We start from the raw sequence: 18,625 nt of genomic DNA on the forward strand, positions 1-18,625 counted from the left end.
AGAAACTTGCTGGAGTTCAAAAGGGCTTTTTTGGTCCCTTGGCACCATAAAAGAAGAGGAGAGAGAAAAATATTTTCTTGGACTAATCTTGTTAATATTTAATACACATGACCTAAATTTAGTAAGTCCTGTCATATAAAGTTAATATTTTGTATGGTAATGGTAGAATAGATTAGTGTGCTTTCAGATGTCTGATTCACTTAGGAGAAACTGAATGTAATTTTTGATTTCTTTACTTAAAAATTTTTTACAGAACTTCTGTGTTTGACTGTTGCTTATAATCTTCAATCAGAATGTCTTATCTGTAAAATATTTTGATAATGCCAGCATTTTTGCTAGACTTCTTACCCTTTTCTAGCTACCGCCAGTTTAATGAACAGCAGGGAGTCCTGTGTCTCCTTAAAGACTAACAGATTTATTGGAATAGTAGGTTTTGCGGGCATAAACAATTAAAGCATATGCCCAAATAAATCTGTTAGTCTTTAAGGTGACACAACTCCTTGTTTTTGTGGATGCAGTCTAACATGGCTACACCACTGATACTTGTCACCAGTTTAATAAAGTGGTGCCCGTTATTAGCCTCCTCCACCATTTAGTCCTGTGCTTTTTCTGTCCCTTGACCGATTTCTGAGCCATTGACAGAGCTTTGTCTTTCCTCATGGTTGCTTTGTTTTTAGTACCAAAGTATTTATAGAAAAACAAAAAAGTATCACATTTGCTTTGCGTCAGTGTTCCTATGCAGAAACTATGACTTTGCTTCTATTGTATTTAATGTAGTAAAACAAACAAGCAGTCATGTACCTTATTTATTTTGTTAGAATACAGACTAACAGGGCTACCTTTTGCATTAATAATGTAAGGTGTTTTAAAGCTCTGTTTTTTATTTGTTTAAACCAATTTTTCTGGTACTAAATAAAGTTCTGGCAGTGAACATAAGAACATAAGAATGGCCATACTGGGTCAGACCAAAGGTCCATCCAGCCCAGTATCCCGTCTGCCGACAGTGGCCAATGCCAGGTGCCCCAGAGAAGGAGAACAGAAGATGATGATCAAGTGATTTATCTCCTGCCATCCATCTCCTGCCCTTGTACTGAAGGCTAGGGCACCATACTTTACCCCTGGCTAATAGCCCTTTATGGACCTAACCTGCAAAAATTTATCGAGCTCTTTTTTAAACCCTAATAGAGTCCTGGCCTTCACAGCCTCCTCGGGCAAGGAGTTCCACAGGTTGACTGTGCGCTGTGTGAAGAAAAATTTCCTTTTATTAGTTTTGAACCTACTACCCATCAATTTCATTTGGTGTCCCCTAGTTCTTGTATTATGGGAAAAGGTAAATAATTTTTCTATATTCACTTTCTCCACACCATTCATGATTTTATATACCTCGATCATATCGCCCCTCAATCGCCTCTTTTCCAGACTGAAAAGTCCCAGTCTCTCTAGCCTCTCCCCATATGGGACCCGTTCCAAACCCCAAATCATCTTAGTCGCCCTTTTCTGAACCTTTTCTAATGCCAATATATCTTTTTTGAGGGGAGGAGACCACATCTGCACACAGTACTCAAGATGTGGGCGTACCATAGTTTTATATAGGGGAAGTATGATATCTTTTGTCTTATTATCTATCCCTTTTTTAATAATTCCTAACATCCTATTTACTTTATTAACTGCCGCTGCACACTGCGTGGATGTCTTCAGAGAACTATCCAGTATAACTCCAAGATCCCTTTCCTGATCTGTCGTAGCTAAATTTGACCCCATCATGTTGTACGTGTAATTTGGGTTATTTTTTCCAATGTGCATTACCTTACACTTACCCACATTAAATTTCATTTGCCATTTTGCTGCCCAATCACTCAGTTTGCTGAGATCTTTTTGTAGTTCTTCACAATCCCTTTTGGTTTTGACTGTCCTGAACAACTTGGTGTCATCTGCAAACTTTGCCACCTCACTGCTTACCTCATTTTCTAGATCATTGATGAACAAGTGAATCCCAGAATGTCCATCTCTTCTGCTCTTTTACAGATAAGCACAGTTTTTACTCTCCAGTATATTAGCTGCCTTTTGTCATACAGTAAACATTTTCCAAACCGGCAGCCCCAGGATCAGGAGGCTGCTGGATAGTCGTATATTCTGGGTAATAGGTTGGTATATCTAGCAATGCATAACACTAAAAAAAAACAAAACTAGATATTAAGAAATAAACAAATATGTATGCAGAGTACATTATTTTCCAACAGTACTGTAGTGCACTGTAAGCTTATACTGTATTTGCTGTATTTATTTGTATTTACTTTTACTATACTTTGCTTAGGGAAAATGTAACTCAAATTTACTTATGGTTAAAATGACAGTTTATGGAGAGTTCCAGGTAATAGAATGCTCGATGTCAAAGAGTTAACTGTATATTACATACTTTTGTTAGCTGCTATGTTGTTTTTTCAGAACTCTTGAATGTTGTAGATATCAGCTTACATTTAGAATGTGTTTGCAAAGAAAAGTTCTGAATGTGTTTCATTTTTTTTCCTTTAAATAAAAAGTCACGACTCCACTAGGAGTTTTGAAGTGTATCCCAGTTCCAGGGACCACTAAACAATTCTGAGGGATTCAAAAACATGTATCAGATACCCTTAAAAATAATTCAGCCACCTTTTAAAATAGATTGGACTTCATTCTTTGTTGAAGATGATTAGATGAGCTTAGAGTTTCTAGGACAGGTGTAGTTGAGATTATTTTATGAAGACGTTGGACAGCGTTAAGGTAAAATAAATTTAAGTATCATATTTTTCAGATACTATATAAGGACAGTGTTGGTCAAAATTCAGGTCTTTAATAAAAGTACCAAGAAAAGAATACTGGGTTTAATAAAAATAACTGTTTAATGCTCATGCTTTTATATTGCTTTATTTGGAATAGTTTTGTTTTTTAAATATTCCCCTACAGTTATTTTGTGGCTTTGTATTGGAACTTGAAAAAAAGACTGACCGGATAAAGTTTCATTGTCCAGCAAGAAGTGCTTAAAGGAGGTAAATCCATGTTGGCTGGAGCGAATTTGATATTTTTTTAATATATACAGTACACCCTCGATTTAACAGACTTGGGAAAGAGTGAACACTGTCTGCCAGCATGCCACCCTGCCCTGTTTCTTTCTCCTTCCACCATTCCGCCCACCAAAATGCTGGCAACTCACAAGACCCACTGCAGTGGCTGGGGCTCTTGCTCCCGAGCGTGCTGCGTTCCTCCTAGGTCTTGAATGGACGACTCCCTAGTGCACCTTGCAAGGTACCTCCAGTCTTGCAGATTTGGATTTAATGCCAAAAGTCTGTTAACAGACACCCCTTCCCTTCTGTTAGTTTGTTGAATTGTTTTTTTTAAATGACCTATCTTCCTGTGCTCTACATGTATATGTATGTGTACATATAAGACGGTTGTAAATTGAGATCCTGGGAATATGTTCTTTGCCAGTCACATGCTAAGATATTGAAGTCCTGCATTCGTGGAAGAAGTTGAAGGATTGGCCTAAGGTGTTAAGGTACCAAGTGCACAGGAAGATCTCATTTAAAAAAAAAATGGTCTGAATATATTCTACAAAATCCTCAGAACTTCAGATGACCAAATCTGCATGATAACTGGTCATACCTGCAAAGTTTTGTTAATCAGAAGCATCTCGTAAGCATCTGATTGGAAGGATTATTTGCTGAGTTTGTTTCTGCTATATCATTCAAAATTTTTGAAAGAGTCAAGTTGCACATCTTCTAGACTTGCATAGCAAATATAGAGAAATGTTGTGCTTTAGGGTGATGGTAATAATTAAATCCAAATATTGAAATGAAAGCTATTTGGGTAGTTTTTGTACTTTTTTCACGAACATGGTAAATTGCTGTCAGTGTTTTAAAAAATAGCTTCTCTCAGAAAGCTACCTGTAATAGTTACTGTGTGTGCTTGTGTGTAGTATCACCATAATAATACGCTATAGAACTATTTATTTTACCTTTAAGTGGGACTGTGTGTATATTCTAGCTAAGCAGCTCGTAACACTCCGGGTAATATTGGCAAGCCACTTCTTTTCTCTGTCTGTTAGAAATAACTGCTGTAAAACTATTGCTTCCCCTTTTTTTTTTTTTTTTTTCCCCCAGTTGAATGACTATAGTGAAAACCAAGTTGGTGACTGTTTTCTGTTCCCTTTTTTTGAAATATATTTATTGGAGACCAAAATTTTGTAGTGCAATGTCATTTTGTAGTGAAACTAATATTTTTGTACAAGCAAATGCATTATTTAGGTTTTTCTGATTACATTTGATTTTTCTGTGTTGGGGGGAAGGGAAGTTCCCTATGTAGTGGTTTTTTGTTTTTGTTTGTAGGTCATGTAAGTTTTCAGGCTGTATCTGCATTGAGCCCTAATGCCAGCAATTTGATGTAAACAAGCAGTCTCAAAAATACAAAGTGGTAGCTCATTTGCATATTCACACAACTGATTTGCACATTCATAGAGCTAATTTGCATATTTGCAGCAGAAATCAAGCCACGTAGATATGGTTCTCCTGGCAAAGGATGTTTTTGCCAGCAGAACCATGTCTACATGGCTTGATTTCTGCTGCAAATATGCAAATAGCCTCATGAATGCGCACGTTAGCTGCATGAATATGCAAATGAGCTACCATTTTGCACTTTTTAGACTGTTTGTTTACATGAAACTGCCAGCACGAGAGCACAGTGGAGACACAGCCTAAATGTAAAATATCTAGTTTGGCATTCTGTTGGTGTGGGAGGTAGTTCATTCATGCATAATGCTTGAGTCACTGAGGATGGGAATTAATACAAATCTTATTTAAACCTCTTTGAAAACAGGAGGTTATTGTCTGGTGGTGTCCTGTCATATAGATTACTGGGGGTTGGGCAGTGACCTTGAGATCACTGATTTCTTGAGGTATCAGCTTGGGTAGAAGGTGTCAGGCGCAGAATTAGGCTGCAGTTTTCATCTCGGGAAGAACGTTAAGGTCGAGGGCGCAAAGTCAAATAACCTCTAAGTAACACAGGCAGGATTACTTTTTAAAGAATAGAGTACAGTAAACTCTGTGGTACCTGGCATCCATGGAACTGGGAGGTTGCTGGATAATCCAATATTGTGGATAGAGGGTACTCACACTGGGTGGGAGAGCAGATGAGCCTGCTGGCTGCACTCTCACAGCACGGGGGGACGCAGGGCAGTGCTGAGCGGGCTCCACTCTCCACCTGATTGGCGGGGCATTGCTTTGTGTTCTGTACATAAACCCCAGCTGCGGCTCCCTGTACTTTTCTTCCTGGCTCTGTGCTTGGTTCTGTGCTGAGATACCATACAAAGATGTAGGGTGGCCGTGGGCCTGAGCAGGAGGAGGCAGGTTTGCATTTGCCATCTCCCACCCCTGGAGCTCTGATAAGCCCTCCAAGACAGAGCCCCACAGCGAGGAGGAGGGGATGACACTGCAGGGGGAGCTGTGGCTAGCTCTGGAGTGGGCCCCATGGCTTTTAGCTTTCCCCTTTGAGCAAGCGGCTCTCTGTGGAGCCTGTGCTGCTAGCAGGTGGGCATTGGGTTCCACCAAGTCTGAGCAGTTGCTCCGCCCCTGCCGAGGGACAGGGATGGAGTGTGAGTGAGTGCAGCTGGCAGGGTACTCTGTGCTCCCCTCCCGTATCCTCTGACCACAGCTACTCAACTTTGAGTTATGTCGGTTATTTGAGAGTGCTGATTACTCAAATACTGGTTCAACAAAAGTTTACCATGGTATCTTCCAATTTTTACGGCATGTTCAGTGGTACCAGCTTTTAGATGAACTTACTCAGTCACTCCAGTTTTTAATATAAAATTTTAATTATGAAGTGGCATTTTTTTTTATGATGTATATTGCCATGAAAAACAGAGGCTAAATCTGGGTAAATGATGTATTTCAAACAAATACAACTAGAAAATTGATTCGCATTGTATTACTATCTGGGGGTCAATCCGTGTAATGTTTGCTTAGATGAGACATTTTAATTTAAAAGGTAGTTTTTGAGAAACCTTCAAACTGACTGGAGGTTCTACCTCAACTTTAATTTGCTTGCCTAGTCTAAAAATAGGGGTATTGAATTTGATTTATGTTGAAGCACCCAGGCATGTGAAAGGAGTACAGCTCTCCCTTTGTAGTCATCACGCTGACATTCCGTAGTCCTTTGTAGTGTGAGAGGGACCGATGAAGAATATATTCATTATGTTATGCCTGAGCACAGATTGACTAGCCTTGTCTGAAAAGAGGCTATGAACGATGAAAGCAAGATCAGCCTAATTGCTCTCCCAGCATCAGCAGCATCTATAGAGCATCCTGGGAATTGCTTGCCCTACGATCTGAGCAGCTGGTCACATGAGTCTGAATTTTCAGTTCAGTTCATTAGTCAGCCATTTTGGTCAACACCCTGCTTGCTGCGCACAACCAATCCTATTAGCACGCTGTGTCCAGGCTTATCAGAGGAGAGAGACAGAGGCTAGCAGTGATTCTCCACTTCTGGATATCTGTTCCTATAAACATATTATTCAGGTTTTCTTTTCTTAATTTTGGGAACTAGAAGTGGAAGATTTTTTAATGCCATGGTCAGGTTTTCTTTGGTTGCTTAGGATTAATCGCATCTAGCACAGCTGAAGAAAAAGACAGGGAAGAGGAAGGAGGAGGAGGTAGCAGAGAAGAGGAGCATCATTTATACCTTGCTTCTATATGAAAAAGCTACTGCAGTTTGTGTGATTTGAGTGTGTTTGTTCTTACACAGCCAGGTATTTCTTATCATCAGAAGGCTTTTCCTTTTAGTTCTTTTTTTGTTGTACCAGCTGAGTCATCATGTCTGCCCTGACGCCACAAAGTGATATGCCAACCCCCACTACAGACAAGATCACACAGGCTGCCATGGAGACCATTTATCTTTGCAAATTCCGAGTATCTATGGATGGAGAATGGCTTTGTCTGCGTGAGTTGGATGACATCTCACTTACCCCCGACCCAGAACCTACCCATGAAGGTACGGTCAATTTCTCTACCTCTGGAGCCCCGCAGCCATCTCATTGTTATCGCTGAGTGTGTGTGTTGGGGGAGGAAGGTTCACCATCAAGGGCTTACATAATCTAGAAAACGTGGACAAAATTGTATATGCCTTAGCCAAAATTATAGAAATCTAATATATTCTGGCAAGATTCTGAAGTATATTTTAAAATCAAACTTTTTAGAGGACCAGAGATAATGTTTTGCTTTTTATTTAGAAACCAAAAGTTGCATGATAAGTGATGTTTCTGTATTGTCATAATAGCCCATGAAAGAAAATTACTTGGGGGTTTTTCATAATGATGCATTTTATCTTGATGTTCCTATTTAAATATTGGTAATTAAGAAATTTGTAGCTGTGTTGAAATAGGCAGTGATCAAAAAGGGGAGCACATCAGTAAAATTCTAATTAATATGTGAGAGAGCCCCAAGGAATTGTGCAGTAATATCTCATGTCGGGTGATAATACAATTGGGACTTTTGTGCTATTATTTAAGGTGGTTTTGAAGCCTGTAATGTGGATTCAGAAAACACATTCCTGCCTTTAATTTTTTCAAGGAATTAATGATTGTTTGTGATCTGCCAGATAGTGAAAGCAATTTAATGGCCAAGACAAATACAGTGATGCTGGGGAATTAAAAAAAAGTTTTGAAAGAATTAAAAAAAACAAAGTATCAGGGAGGTGGCTGAGTTAGTCCGTATCTTCAAAAACAACAAGAAGTCCTGTGGCACTTTACAGATTAACAGATATTGTGGAGCATAAGGTTTCGTGGGCAAAGACCCCCGCCGCCACTCATGCATCTGATGAAGCAGGTCTTTGCCCACGAAACCTTATGCTCCACAATATCTGTTAATCTGTAAAGTGCCACAGGACTTGTTGTTTTTATCAAAACAAAACAACCTTCCACTTCTCTTCCAAAGATAGTCCATCATGAATAATGTGTAGAAACATTTTACTTTGTTTACTTATGATCCATTAGTTGCTCTGCACTGAATCCTGTGAAGTGCTCCACTCTTACTGCGATGACTGGAGTATACCTTTCAATATCAGACCCTTTATCCAGTAACAATCATGATGAAAATCCATGCCAAGCCTCTTGAAATTGACGCTGTTAAATAGTAATATTTTGCCCGATAGGATTGCTCTTGAAATTAAATAAAGTTCTTCCAGTTTTTTTTTTTAATATAAACTTCACCTGTCAATTGTTTTCAGGGATATAAATCCATTAGTTCAGATTTACCCACAAATGCCATGTAATACAGAGGGACAAAAGCAAAAGGGTTTAAAGTAAGAGGCTGAAACTCCATCTTAAGTGTGTCCCATTATGCCGTGGTGCTGCAGCACAAGTATTTGAGGATCCTACAGTATGTGAAGTAATACAAATAATGGAAGAAGTAAAAAGGAATGGACATACTTGACTTTGAATTTCCTTACTGCTGTTTGTGTGCATTAGCCTTAAACCTTACTCTAATGTTCTTTGAATTTTTCTCTTATGGTATTTGCTTTTCATAGAACATTCTATGTGGGTTGGTGTGATGAACCATAGTTGTCCTTTTGAGCTATTACAGTACATCATCTTAATGCCATTTTTGGAACTTTGGGGTTATTTCTGTTCATAGAGGGAGGAAAACAGCAGTGTTTTGTGGCTCTGGAAAACTGATTCATGCAGATGTTGATTCTCTCACCCCTGGATCGAGACCCAATGCCTATAAACTCCAAAGTAGATGGTGCAGGAGAATTTGGATATTTCCAGTGTTGCTGCTTTCTGCTGTTTAACAAATTTGATATTGATTCAGTAGCACTAATCACAGAAAATATTAGAATACTAAAAATGGAAGGAACCTCGAGGCCATCAAGTCCAGTTCCTGGCCCTCATGGCAGGACCAAGCATCATCTATATCAACCCTTTTAGATATTTGCCTAACTGCTTTTAAGTATCTCCAAAGATACAGATTCCATGACCATCCTAGCCAATTTATTTCAGTAATTAACCACCCTGACAGGAAATTTTTCTTAATGTTGAAAATATATCCTACTTAACTAATATGATTGTGTACCAATTCAAACAATATAGATACCTCTGAAGACAACTTTAACCATTAATGCTGAAAGAAGATCTTGTACCAAAGTAATTTGGATGCATGGTAATTAATTTTCAAATCTAGTTGTTATAACTATCAGAAGCTAATAGAAAATATTGTGGAACAGTCCATAGGTACATTCAGTTTTTAAAAATCCTTTTGATATATGAATTAATGTATCATAAGAATGGCAGCAGATGTTTAATTTTTCTAAATTAGAGAGAGTTGATTTGTTGGGGGACGGACACTTTGTCTAGGCTCTTAGAGCATTTTTGGGGGAGAGAGCATTTTTGGGAGAGAGAACACTAGGGAAAAAAATGGCTTATAATGGAAGTGTTAACACAACTTCAAGTGTAATGTTAGTTTGTTGAGTTCTGTTGTAGCAAAGGCATTGTTCCTTTTTCCTAAATGAAAATAGTGGTTCTGGGAGGAATTGAACTTTGAAGGCTGCAAACACTTTGCTGCCAGATGAGGGAGTGGAGCTGAAAGAACGGGAACGTAGAACAGGCATAATGGTTCAGACCAAAGGTCCATTTCTAGCCCTGTTTCCTGACAATGGCCAATGTCAGGTGCCCCAGAGGGAATGAACAGAAAATCGTTTGTTCTGCATGCTTGGGTTTTCTTTGAGGCCTTCATTCCACCATTAGACATCTTACCTTTATAAGATCCAAGCTGATGAGACTGTGCTTAAGCGATCTAACAGAATCACAGCTGAACCTGCTTTTCTTATCTGAGAGTGCTACATTTGATATTTTGCTTTCCTTTAAGGCACATGTTTACAGAAAATGTGACCCTGTTACTACAGCATGAAGTTATACTTTTTGTCTTTCCAACACTGCCTCTTTGGAGTAGTATGTTGATGTGCACTCAAGAACTACTAAAAAGGATGCTAGTTTAGAGTACAGTATTGTTACTGACACGTTTGTACTTTCTTTTACATCAGGGTTTCCTTGTAATAAGTACATAGAAAACTCTATGTAAGAGCCATCAAACCCATCTTCTAATGTAATATAATTAACTTTTGAGGCCATGTGGTAGGGATATGCAAAAGATTCCTGAAACTTGGGATAACTTTTTTTTAAATGTAGATGTAAACTAATGTAAATAGTAATATGACACCATGACAGCTTTTTCAGTAGTTTTGAGCTAAAGTGAATTACATGTAGTAATTCCAGCTCAAGATTTAGGTGACTGTACAAAACATATGAGGAACACCAACCATAACAACCTTGCACTTAATTTTTCTGTATGGCATGCTCCCTATTTGGGTCTAATCACATTCATTGTAAAATCAATGATAAGTCTTGTATTGGCTTTATTAGGATCAGGAACAGAGCTATCATTCAAAAAAAATCCAGATAATAAACAACAATAAAGCAATTTCTGCAAAAGTAGTTTAATGGAGGTTAAATCCCCAAACTCTAAGCCAATGCTGTCTCCCATGTTAAAAAAAACTAACCATCAGAGCTATGATAATGACTAGGCATATCTATGACAAAACAAGCACTTTGTGTGTCCCAAGAGTAGACTTTAAATCCAGTTCACTTTTGTCATGCAAGCAATTCTGTTGAATAAAAGTTCCCACTGAACCTCACAATGGTGAAGGGGGAGCTGGAGGGATACCACTTTGGTATTGTGAGGCACTTCACTATCTTTTACACTAAGATGTGTGCCCAACTATGCAGTTGGGACGTAGGGATTATGGTACAAAATAAAAGGGGTGTTTCAGTGAGTGACAAAGCCAAAAGGTTGTAATTCTGTGCAAAAGAAAAAATAAAAGCCTGTAAAAAATGAAGTGCCAAATAGTTGAAAAATAGGAAAGGACTGCAGCAGTGAGATTTTGAGAACTCCAGTTTGTCAATGAACCCTTCTCACAAAATGGTGACAAGTATCAGAGAGGTAGCCATGTTAGTCTGTATCTTCAAGAACAACAAGAAGTCCTGTGGCACCTTACAGACCAACAAATATTTTGGAGCATAAGCTTTCTTGGGTAAAGACGTGCTTTGTCATCTGATATCTGATGACAGGTCTTTACCGAAGGAAGCTTATGCTCCAAAATATCTGTTAGTCTGTAAGGTGCCACAGGACTTCTTGTCCTTCTCCCAAAAGATTCTTCCAATAAATCTCTGCCCATCTGTGAGAAGTGAGCTGCTGTATGTTACAGGTTAGTCTACACCCACTTATCAACTGTGCATTTCTACAGCTAGACCCACAAAAATAGCTATGGTGTCTTAACACAAATAAAGGTAGCTAGTAAATCGTACCCTGCTCCAGATACTACAGGCTTGGCACTCTAGAACCAGGGATGGACGTCTGTCCTTGCACCAGAGTGCTTCCCCAGGGATATTTAATCTTTTCTGCATCCCTTCACTGGCTCCTTCTTGTCTACTGCATCAAACATTAACAGCTACATTTTGCTTACAAGGCCCTTTGAACCCTTTTCTTACGCTCTCTTTTACAGTTGAAAGCTGTTAAATATTCAAATAAGCATCTTGGTGATATTTTTTCCTCTGTTACCCCTTATATTTGGCAGGTGCTGTCTATAAATAAATCCTTAAACTACTGCATTATTACCCTTAAGACCACTCCTGTAAAGTGTTTTGTGCTGCCATGGCAACAAATAACTTGACAATGGCTACGCTGCTAGGGTGCGGAGGCCACAGTGACCAGTATTGTCTCTTTCCTGTACCTGGACCCATTGGCTCCATCTGTTGCCGTTTTATCTTCCACTTAGTCCTGGCCACAAACTCTCACATTTTTTTAATGATCTGTTTGCACAGCACCTAATAGAATGGGGTGCTGGACCTTGACTCATGATGATTTCATTCCCCATGTCACAGGTGGATAACAGAATAGTAGGAGTGGAAACAAGAAATGGAAAGGAGCATTGTGATTTTTTGTTTTGTTTTTTGTTTTGCTTATAAAGAAAGGGAAGTTGGGAAATGAAAAGTATCAGTTTCCTATAAAAAAGCAAAGAAGGGACAATAAATCAAAGTGAGGGATGGAAGTGAAAGGACAATGGAAAAGTAGAATGATAACCAACACAGTAAAAGAAGACTCAGTGAAGAAAGCTTTTAGTTGAGTGAATTTTGATTTATTTATGTAGGCAATATCATACATTTGATTTGACCGTATATAACTTCTTGTGATGACTCTACAGCTGGACCACATTGGAGACTTTAGTGGTTCGTAATTCTTACTTGGGCTCCTGTTTCCTCAGGAGGTGGGTTTTAGATCATCTTAATTTTCAAATTTACATCTGTGTGACTGGCTACAATATGATTTAAATTCTTTTTAGAAAGTTCCTGTTTTCTTTTAGTTATTCTGAAGCGGAGAGAACAGGTTTTCTGGCAAACCAGCAAGTTACAAAGATGTTACGCTAATTTTTTTCAGCGGTCCAGAGAAGCAGTGTAACTTCACTTTTTGTTGTTTTTCTGTTGATTCTTTACTGCATGTTAATTTGAAATTGTATATTAAACCTAAAGCAGGCAACTGACAGAAGTTTTCAGTTGCTGTGATTTTGTATGATTCACAAAAAATTGCATATTGATAATTTTCACGAGACAAATATTGGAGTTTAAAATTGTCATTAATTATCATGAGAAAACACAGTATGTTAAGACTGGCTAGATGGTGAATAGGTATAAAATTGGAATATTTCTGGACTGGATGTAATATTAATTTCTCAATCAGAGTAGGGTTTCGTACAGTTAGTTCTCGCTGTTTATGAAAAGATGCCTTCGGTCATTCTGTGAAAGAGCGTCTGAATTACATTTGGAATCCCTTAAGGAATCTTCAAATTGACTTGTGTGGTTTTGAGGTGTAGGGGCAAGGAAGCTGCTAATATTTGGGGAATATAAGAACATCATGGTAATTCAGTAGCTTCAGCCAAACCATTGCTCAGCCATTGATATTTAAGAACCTCAAAACAAAACCACTCTTATTCAGTCATGTTAATTCCTATAATAACCAAGGACCTCTTTCTGCTCCCACTTAAGCTTAAATTAGTACAGTTTTCAGGGCTGAATCTGACCTCAGGTTTGCCAGTGTAAACGTGGACTAACCACATTTGCTTCAATAAGATTACTCCAGATGTTGCCGGGGTACCTGAGAGCAGAATCTGTCCCATTGACTAAAATGAAAGTAGGATCAAGTTGCAGATTAGATTTAGTACAACTTTTTAGCCTCTAGAAGTAATTTCTGTCTTAAAGACAAACCAAAACCAAACCTACCTCACCCATATATCTTCACAACAACAAAAGCATTTAATTTCCTTTTTTTCCTCACAAGTCCTGGTATTCCAGTGAAACTGAGAGTTGAGCTTTTGTGGGCTATTGTGAAGTACAAAGTAGTGGTGTATTATCATAAGGATATCTGAAGATGAGTGCATTTGAGGTAGAATGAAAGGACTGTTGAATTTCTCCCCTCTCCGTTGGAAGACTAGGCTTCATTTTAGTTAGTTTTATTTTGGGTTAATTTGAGTAGTGGTGAGAACAGTTTATAATTGAGAGCATAACCAATCTGCATCACAGCCTCATATGAAATTTGCATAAGAGAATGTATTGTATCAAATACACTACAGTATATTTACAGAGCAGAATTGTAGTGACTCGGTTTCATCATAAAAACACGCCTTTCATGTTAATCCAATTTTTGGTAGGAGATCGAATGGATAGGTTTGCACAATTAGCTGGCAGACATTATAAGGGACAATTCATGGTGAAGTGTTAAGTCAACACCCCTATAATCATAGAACAAAAAGCAGGGTTATTGGACTATAGATTGTTGCAATAAACAATAAAATCCTGTGTCTTTATTAAGTGATCAGCACAAGTTTTGTTCACAGCTGCTTGTTTAAGATGATTTTGGTGTCTGGGAATTTGATGTTAGTACAGAACTGTACTGAAAGTTTATTGGACAGTGTTGTCCAAGTTGTGCTGGCAATCTATGAAGGCGTTTAAGTCATCTGTCTCAGAGTGAAAATTTCATCAATGTTTCTCAGGTATATCACTGATTTCATGCGTATTTGTCTGGAAACTCTTCTGCAAGATGGTCGTTGGGGAAGTTTGGCGTATTGGGGAGACATGTCCATGGCTGTTCCTGTAGTTTGCAACAAGTGTTTGTTGTTGAATGTGAAACTGTGGTTTGAGGTTGAAATGCATGAGGGATTGAGGTTAATGTCTGAGGGTTGTTCATTGTCTGGTAAATATTACAGGCAGCTGTGCTGTCACTTTGAGGGATGTTGGGGCATAGGAAGATGATATCCAGGGTGGCAAGGATGGTGTTCTGAGGGAGGATGTTAATGTTAGAGTTTATGGAAGAAGTTGGTTGTCTCCTGGAAAAAGCTGACACTATCTGCTCTGTGGTTTTGAGGATGGTTTCTATCAGTCCTGACAGCAGAAGAGTGCTGTGGCCCATGCTGAAGTGTTTTCCTGGTTTTCCTTATTTTGCATATCTTGGCAAGCACCTACAAGGCCCCTGCAGTGGGGTCAAGGAGAATGAATTTTTAGAGTTTCTCTTGGAATTCTACAACCTAGTGTGTGAGGCAAGGAGAAGATGGTTTCAGAAGTCTGTGCAGAAAATGATACAATGGCTAGGAAAGCAAAAATACTATTTTCAGGATAATGGGCATGAGGAATATGAAGAAGATGCCTGCGTTGCTGTGCTTGGAGGAGAACTATGGAAAGATTAACTCATATCTGTGGAGGACAATTTACACTAAGGCCAAATAATGTCAGCAAAAATGTAGCCAAAGTTCTGCAAATTCACAGATGCAAGGATTTGGCGGTGACAGACATATTATTTCCTTTTTGTATTTTCCTACTTTTAAAGTTTACTTTAGTATTTAGCTAGGTTTATACAGTGGTGTTGGCTTGGAAGGAGTTTTTGTAATTGATACTTTATGGCCAACTCTATGATCTTGTAGGCATTTTTCCCTTTGCGCTTAATATACGTGCAGGAAAGCTTTTGATTTTGGTTTGTGCAAGTTAGATGTGGCCTATGATATTTTTACTAGCATTTTTGATTATGTAATTTCCCCCACTCTGTTTCCATCCTTTTCCTTTTGTTTTGCATGCCTTTTTTTCTTTCTTCACATTCTGATACAAACAGGGAAATTAGGGTTCACTTCTGAGAAAGTTGCCCAGGGTTATAGTATCTTAGATTATTTTTAATTGGATAAGGAATTTATTGGAGCAGAAGGTAATTTGTAAATAATAACAAATAAAGGCTTCAGACCAAAATAGGTATTTTTCAATAATCTGCATAAGTTGAAATGAAAGAAGTTTCACTTGATTTTATGAAAGAAAACTTCTGAATTTTGCATAATTAATGCTGGGCAGTCTAACTTCCATATTTTCACACTGCATATGGTTATAGAAAGGAACTGAATAATATCAAATCTCTTGGGTTTTTTTTAACCCTTTATTTTTCAAACTACTCTGAGAATTCAGATTGAAATACACCTAGACTTACTGGCTTCTCCAATTAAAGCCATAGATTTCAGATAATTTTCATTTGCAGTATTTCTTTAATCCTGTATACATTCATTATTGGTATTTTAAATTGTTTACAGGTCAGGAATTTCATAGTAAATAACAAATTGGCTTAAGGGCCCTTAGATTTATCATGTCAGTTTCATTTTCCAACATGATGATAGGGTTTGTTTTGTTTGGTATTTTTAAACATAGCATACCTTTTCTGGTTCTCCTTAAATAGTTATAAAAGTCATACTAGAAATATACAAAATATTTATTTCCATTTAAACTATGTTCATGTGTAACACTTTTTTTGTGTGTGAATTTTCATGAGAACTGAAATTCCCAACAAATGCTAGAACATTATACTAAGTTGTGGCAAGCCCTTGTCTTATGTGAGTACAATACCGTGTTAGTAAATATGGTGGGCTTGTCTAAGTGAGCCACAGATTATAGACGACAATAATAAATCATTATGGAAGCCACAGAGCCCAGCTCTCTAAAAGGCATACTTGCTACAACAGTGGGAGTCAGCTGAACATGTAACAGTACATGCTGAGCCCCCTTGATATCTTTGAGGAGCCAAGCAGAGAATGGTCATCCTGTGGCCTGTCTGTTTTTAAAAACTGTAGTTTCTGAAGTCTGCTTGATTTGAAATACATGAGTAGTTGTATGCAAGACAGTGCTAGGGGATTTTACTCTGCTTTTTTTGAGGGCATATATGGATTATTTAAATGAGGAAACTTAAAGGAACACCTGTTCTGGGATTTTGCTGTTTGTTTCCTCTCACTAATCATTGATCAGAAAAACATACCTGTTAAGCCAGATATTTAACATTTGACTCTGGTTCCTCCCAACATGTCACATGCTGCAAATCCATCCCACCTCCCCTTAATTTGTAGTGAAGATGTTCATATGGCGGGGATTTTTAAAGCTGTGCAGTGCTATGTAATCTCAGTACTTTTTCCACTTGTGTGGTGGGTTTTTAGAATTGGTTGGTTAGAATTTATGCTGTCTCCTCCTTACAGACCAAGGGAGTGAATGAACTTGTTTGGGAAAGCATGATACTAAAGTGGATAGTCAGTCCCAGTGGGCTGGGTATGGGTACTGGCATTGTAGTTTCTTTGATTCATAATATTGTAGGGGTTTCAATCTCAACCCAAGTCTGTCTTCACCGTAATTTTGGTGTTTAGAAAATTGCATATGGCTGTTATGTAAAATATCACTTGTTGCTGTCATAAAATTGGTATGTTATCAGTCAACAGAACGGCTATAAACTTATTGGAGTGATAGTCCCTCTGGAGTGGAGAGGGAGTTAATCTTATTTGCTTATGAAAATGCACCTTTTAAAATGCCCAAGTATTTTTGCCTTTTTAAGAATTTTTGATTAAAGATGCTTCTCATACAGGAGAATATATGTTTGATCAAGTTGTGTTATTCCCTGCACTACTTATGAATTTCTGCTTAAGTGACCTTTTGTATAGTTTGTTTTAGAATCTTAAGAAATTGCACATTTGAATGATCAATTTCATAAAGACAAGGGTGTGACAAAGGACTTCTTAAATGGAAATCCATGCAGGCACTTCAGGAGATAGCCATCATAAGGCCTTTTTTTTTATAAATAGCAGAAACAAAATGGTGGCACAGAGGACAGCTGTCTTTTACACGTATTGCCAGTATATTTTCTTATTCAGTCAGTGTTTTATAAACACTATGTAATAAAGGTTGGGTAGCATTTATTTGAAGTCATTCTCCTACACAAGACAAAACTGACCTTAAAATTGTGTTAAGTAATTAAAGAAAAACTTTTTAAAAATGTGGAGTATTCTTTGACACTAGTGTGAAGGCACTGTGGATCTGTCCTAACAGCTTCTGTCTTCCTGCACTTTTTCTGAAGAAAAGAAGCTGCACAGTATGCCTATTTTATCTTATATTAAAAATCCATAACATAGACTTCTCAAAATTTTAATTTGAAATGTGAAACCATTTTTTTTTCAGTCTTGAATTAAAGTCTTTTTATTTTTCTGCACTCTTAACTGGGTTAATATACAATAATTAAGACTTGGAACACTCGTGTTTAAACTGATGATGGCAAAAGCAGACTCCAAAGGTGGAAGTGTTGAAGGAGGTGCCACGAAGATGGAAATACAGCCATTTAAAAATGATTTTTGAGTATTTTCACTTACTGCAGCTTCCCAACATTCCCAATTTTGAGTGTTTTCAATCGTAAAAAAATCTTCCTTTTAACTGGGTGAAAGACCTGCCCACACAAATGAGGAAAAACTGGTAAAAGAATTTAACATAGAAACTGATCATACGTAAAGTTTCTGTCAAGTGAACTAAGCAATAAACAGGAAACTAGTGAGAGCATTTTGCTCTAATTTTGTTTAGTTATAGGTGGTACTTGTAGTAATAAGATGTTGGGGAAAAGTGTAACTTTTAAGTTGATTGTTTCTCTTAGTGCCAGTTTTTTTCACTCTCTCATTTGTGTATCTACATGCAAACTTCTCATTAATCTTTTCCTAATATTTCTGTTCTTATTAAAATCCGTAACTCAGAGATGTCACGCATGGCATGTGGGCCAGATTTGGCCCATGTAATGCCACTGAACGGGTTCTTGCCCTTCCTTTTGAAGTATCTCTGGCAATAACTAACTTTGCCAGAAAGAATACTTAGACTAGTTGGACTTCACTGATCTGACCTGACATTGATTCATACATTAGAAACAATGGGAATTTCAGAATGTTTTTGTGTTAACAGCTAAAGAAAAACACCTTAATTAAGCTCAACAAAAATAGAGCAAAATGTTTCCATTAGCTTCCTGTTTATTTCTTGGTTCACTTGACAGCACTTTGCGTATGTACTCAGTTTCTATGTTAACTCTATCAGTTTTTTGCCATTTGTGTGGATCTTTCACACAGCAAAAAGGTGGAACTATCACAAGGCCACTGCAGGAATACACACTGTAATCTCTAAGCTTTTAAAAAGTGATAAGAAGTAGCATTTGTTTTGCATAATCATCAACAG

General features: G+C 37.8%; 1 protein-coding gene across 6 annotated transcripts in view; it reads left to right on the forward strand.

Annotated features, from left to right (window-relative positions):
• Nucleotides 1-18,625, forward strand: part of RUFY3 (RUN and FYVE domain containing 3) — an 82,835-nt gene that overhangs the window by 8,376 nt on the left and 55,834 nt on the right. The window contains exon 1 of one of the 6 annotated variants that reach the window (XM_074993783.1): nucleotides 6,720-7,020. The exons of 4 other annotated variants lie outside the window; for them this stretch is intronic. In XM_074993783.1, coding sequence (XP_074849884.1) covers nucleotides 6,843-7,020 — 178 coding nt within the window. In that variant the 5' untranslated portion in view covers nucleotides 6,720-6,842. Of the gene's footprint in view, nucleotides 1-6,719; nucleotides 7,021-18,625 lie in introns of those variants that run through there. One more of the 6 variants, XM_074993780.1, reaches the window with a different exon arrangement.

Source organism: Carettochelys insculpta, chromosome 4 (assembly GCF_033958435.1).
Source record: "Carettochelys insculpta isolate YL-2023 chromosome 4, ASM3395843v1, whole genome shotgun sequence".
Classification (NCBI taxonomy): domain Eukaryota; kingdom Metazoa; phylum Chordata; order Testudines; family Carettochelyidae; genus Carettochelys; species Carettochelys insculpta.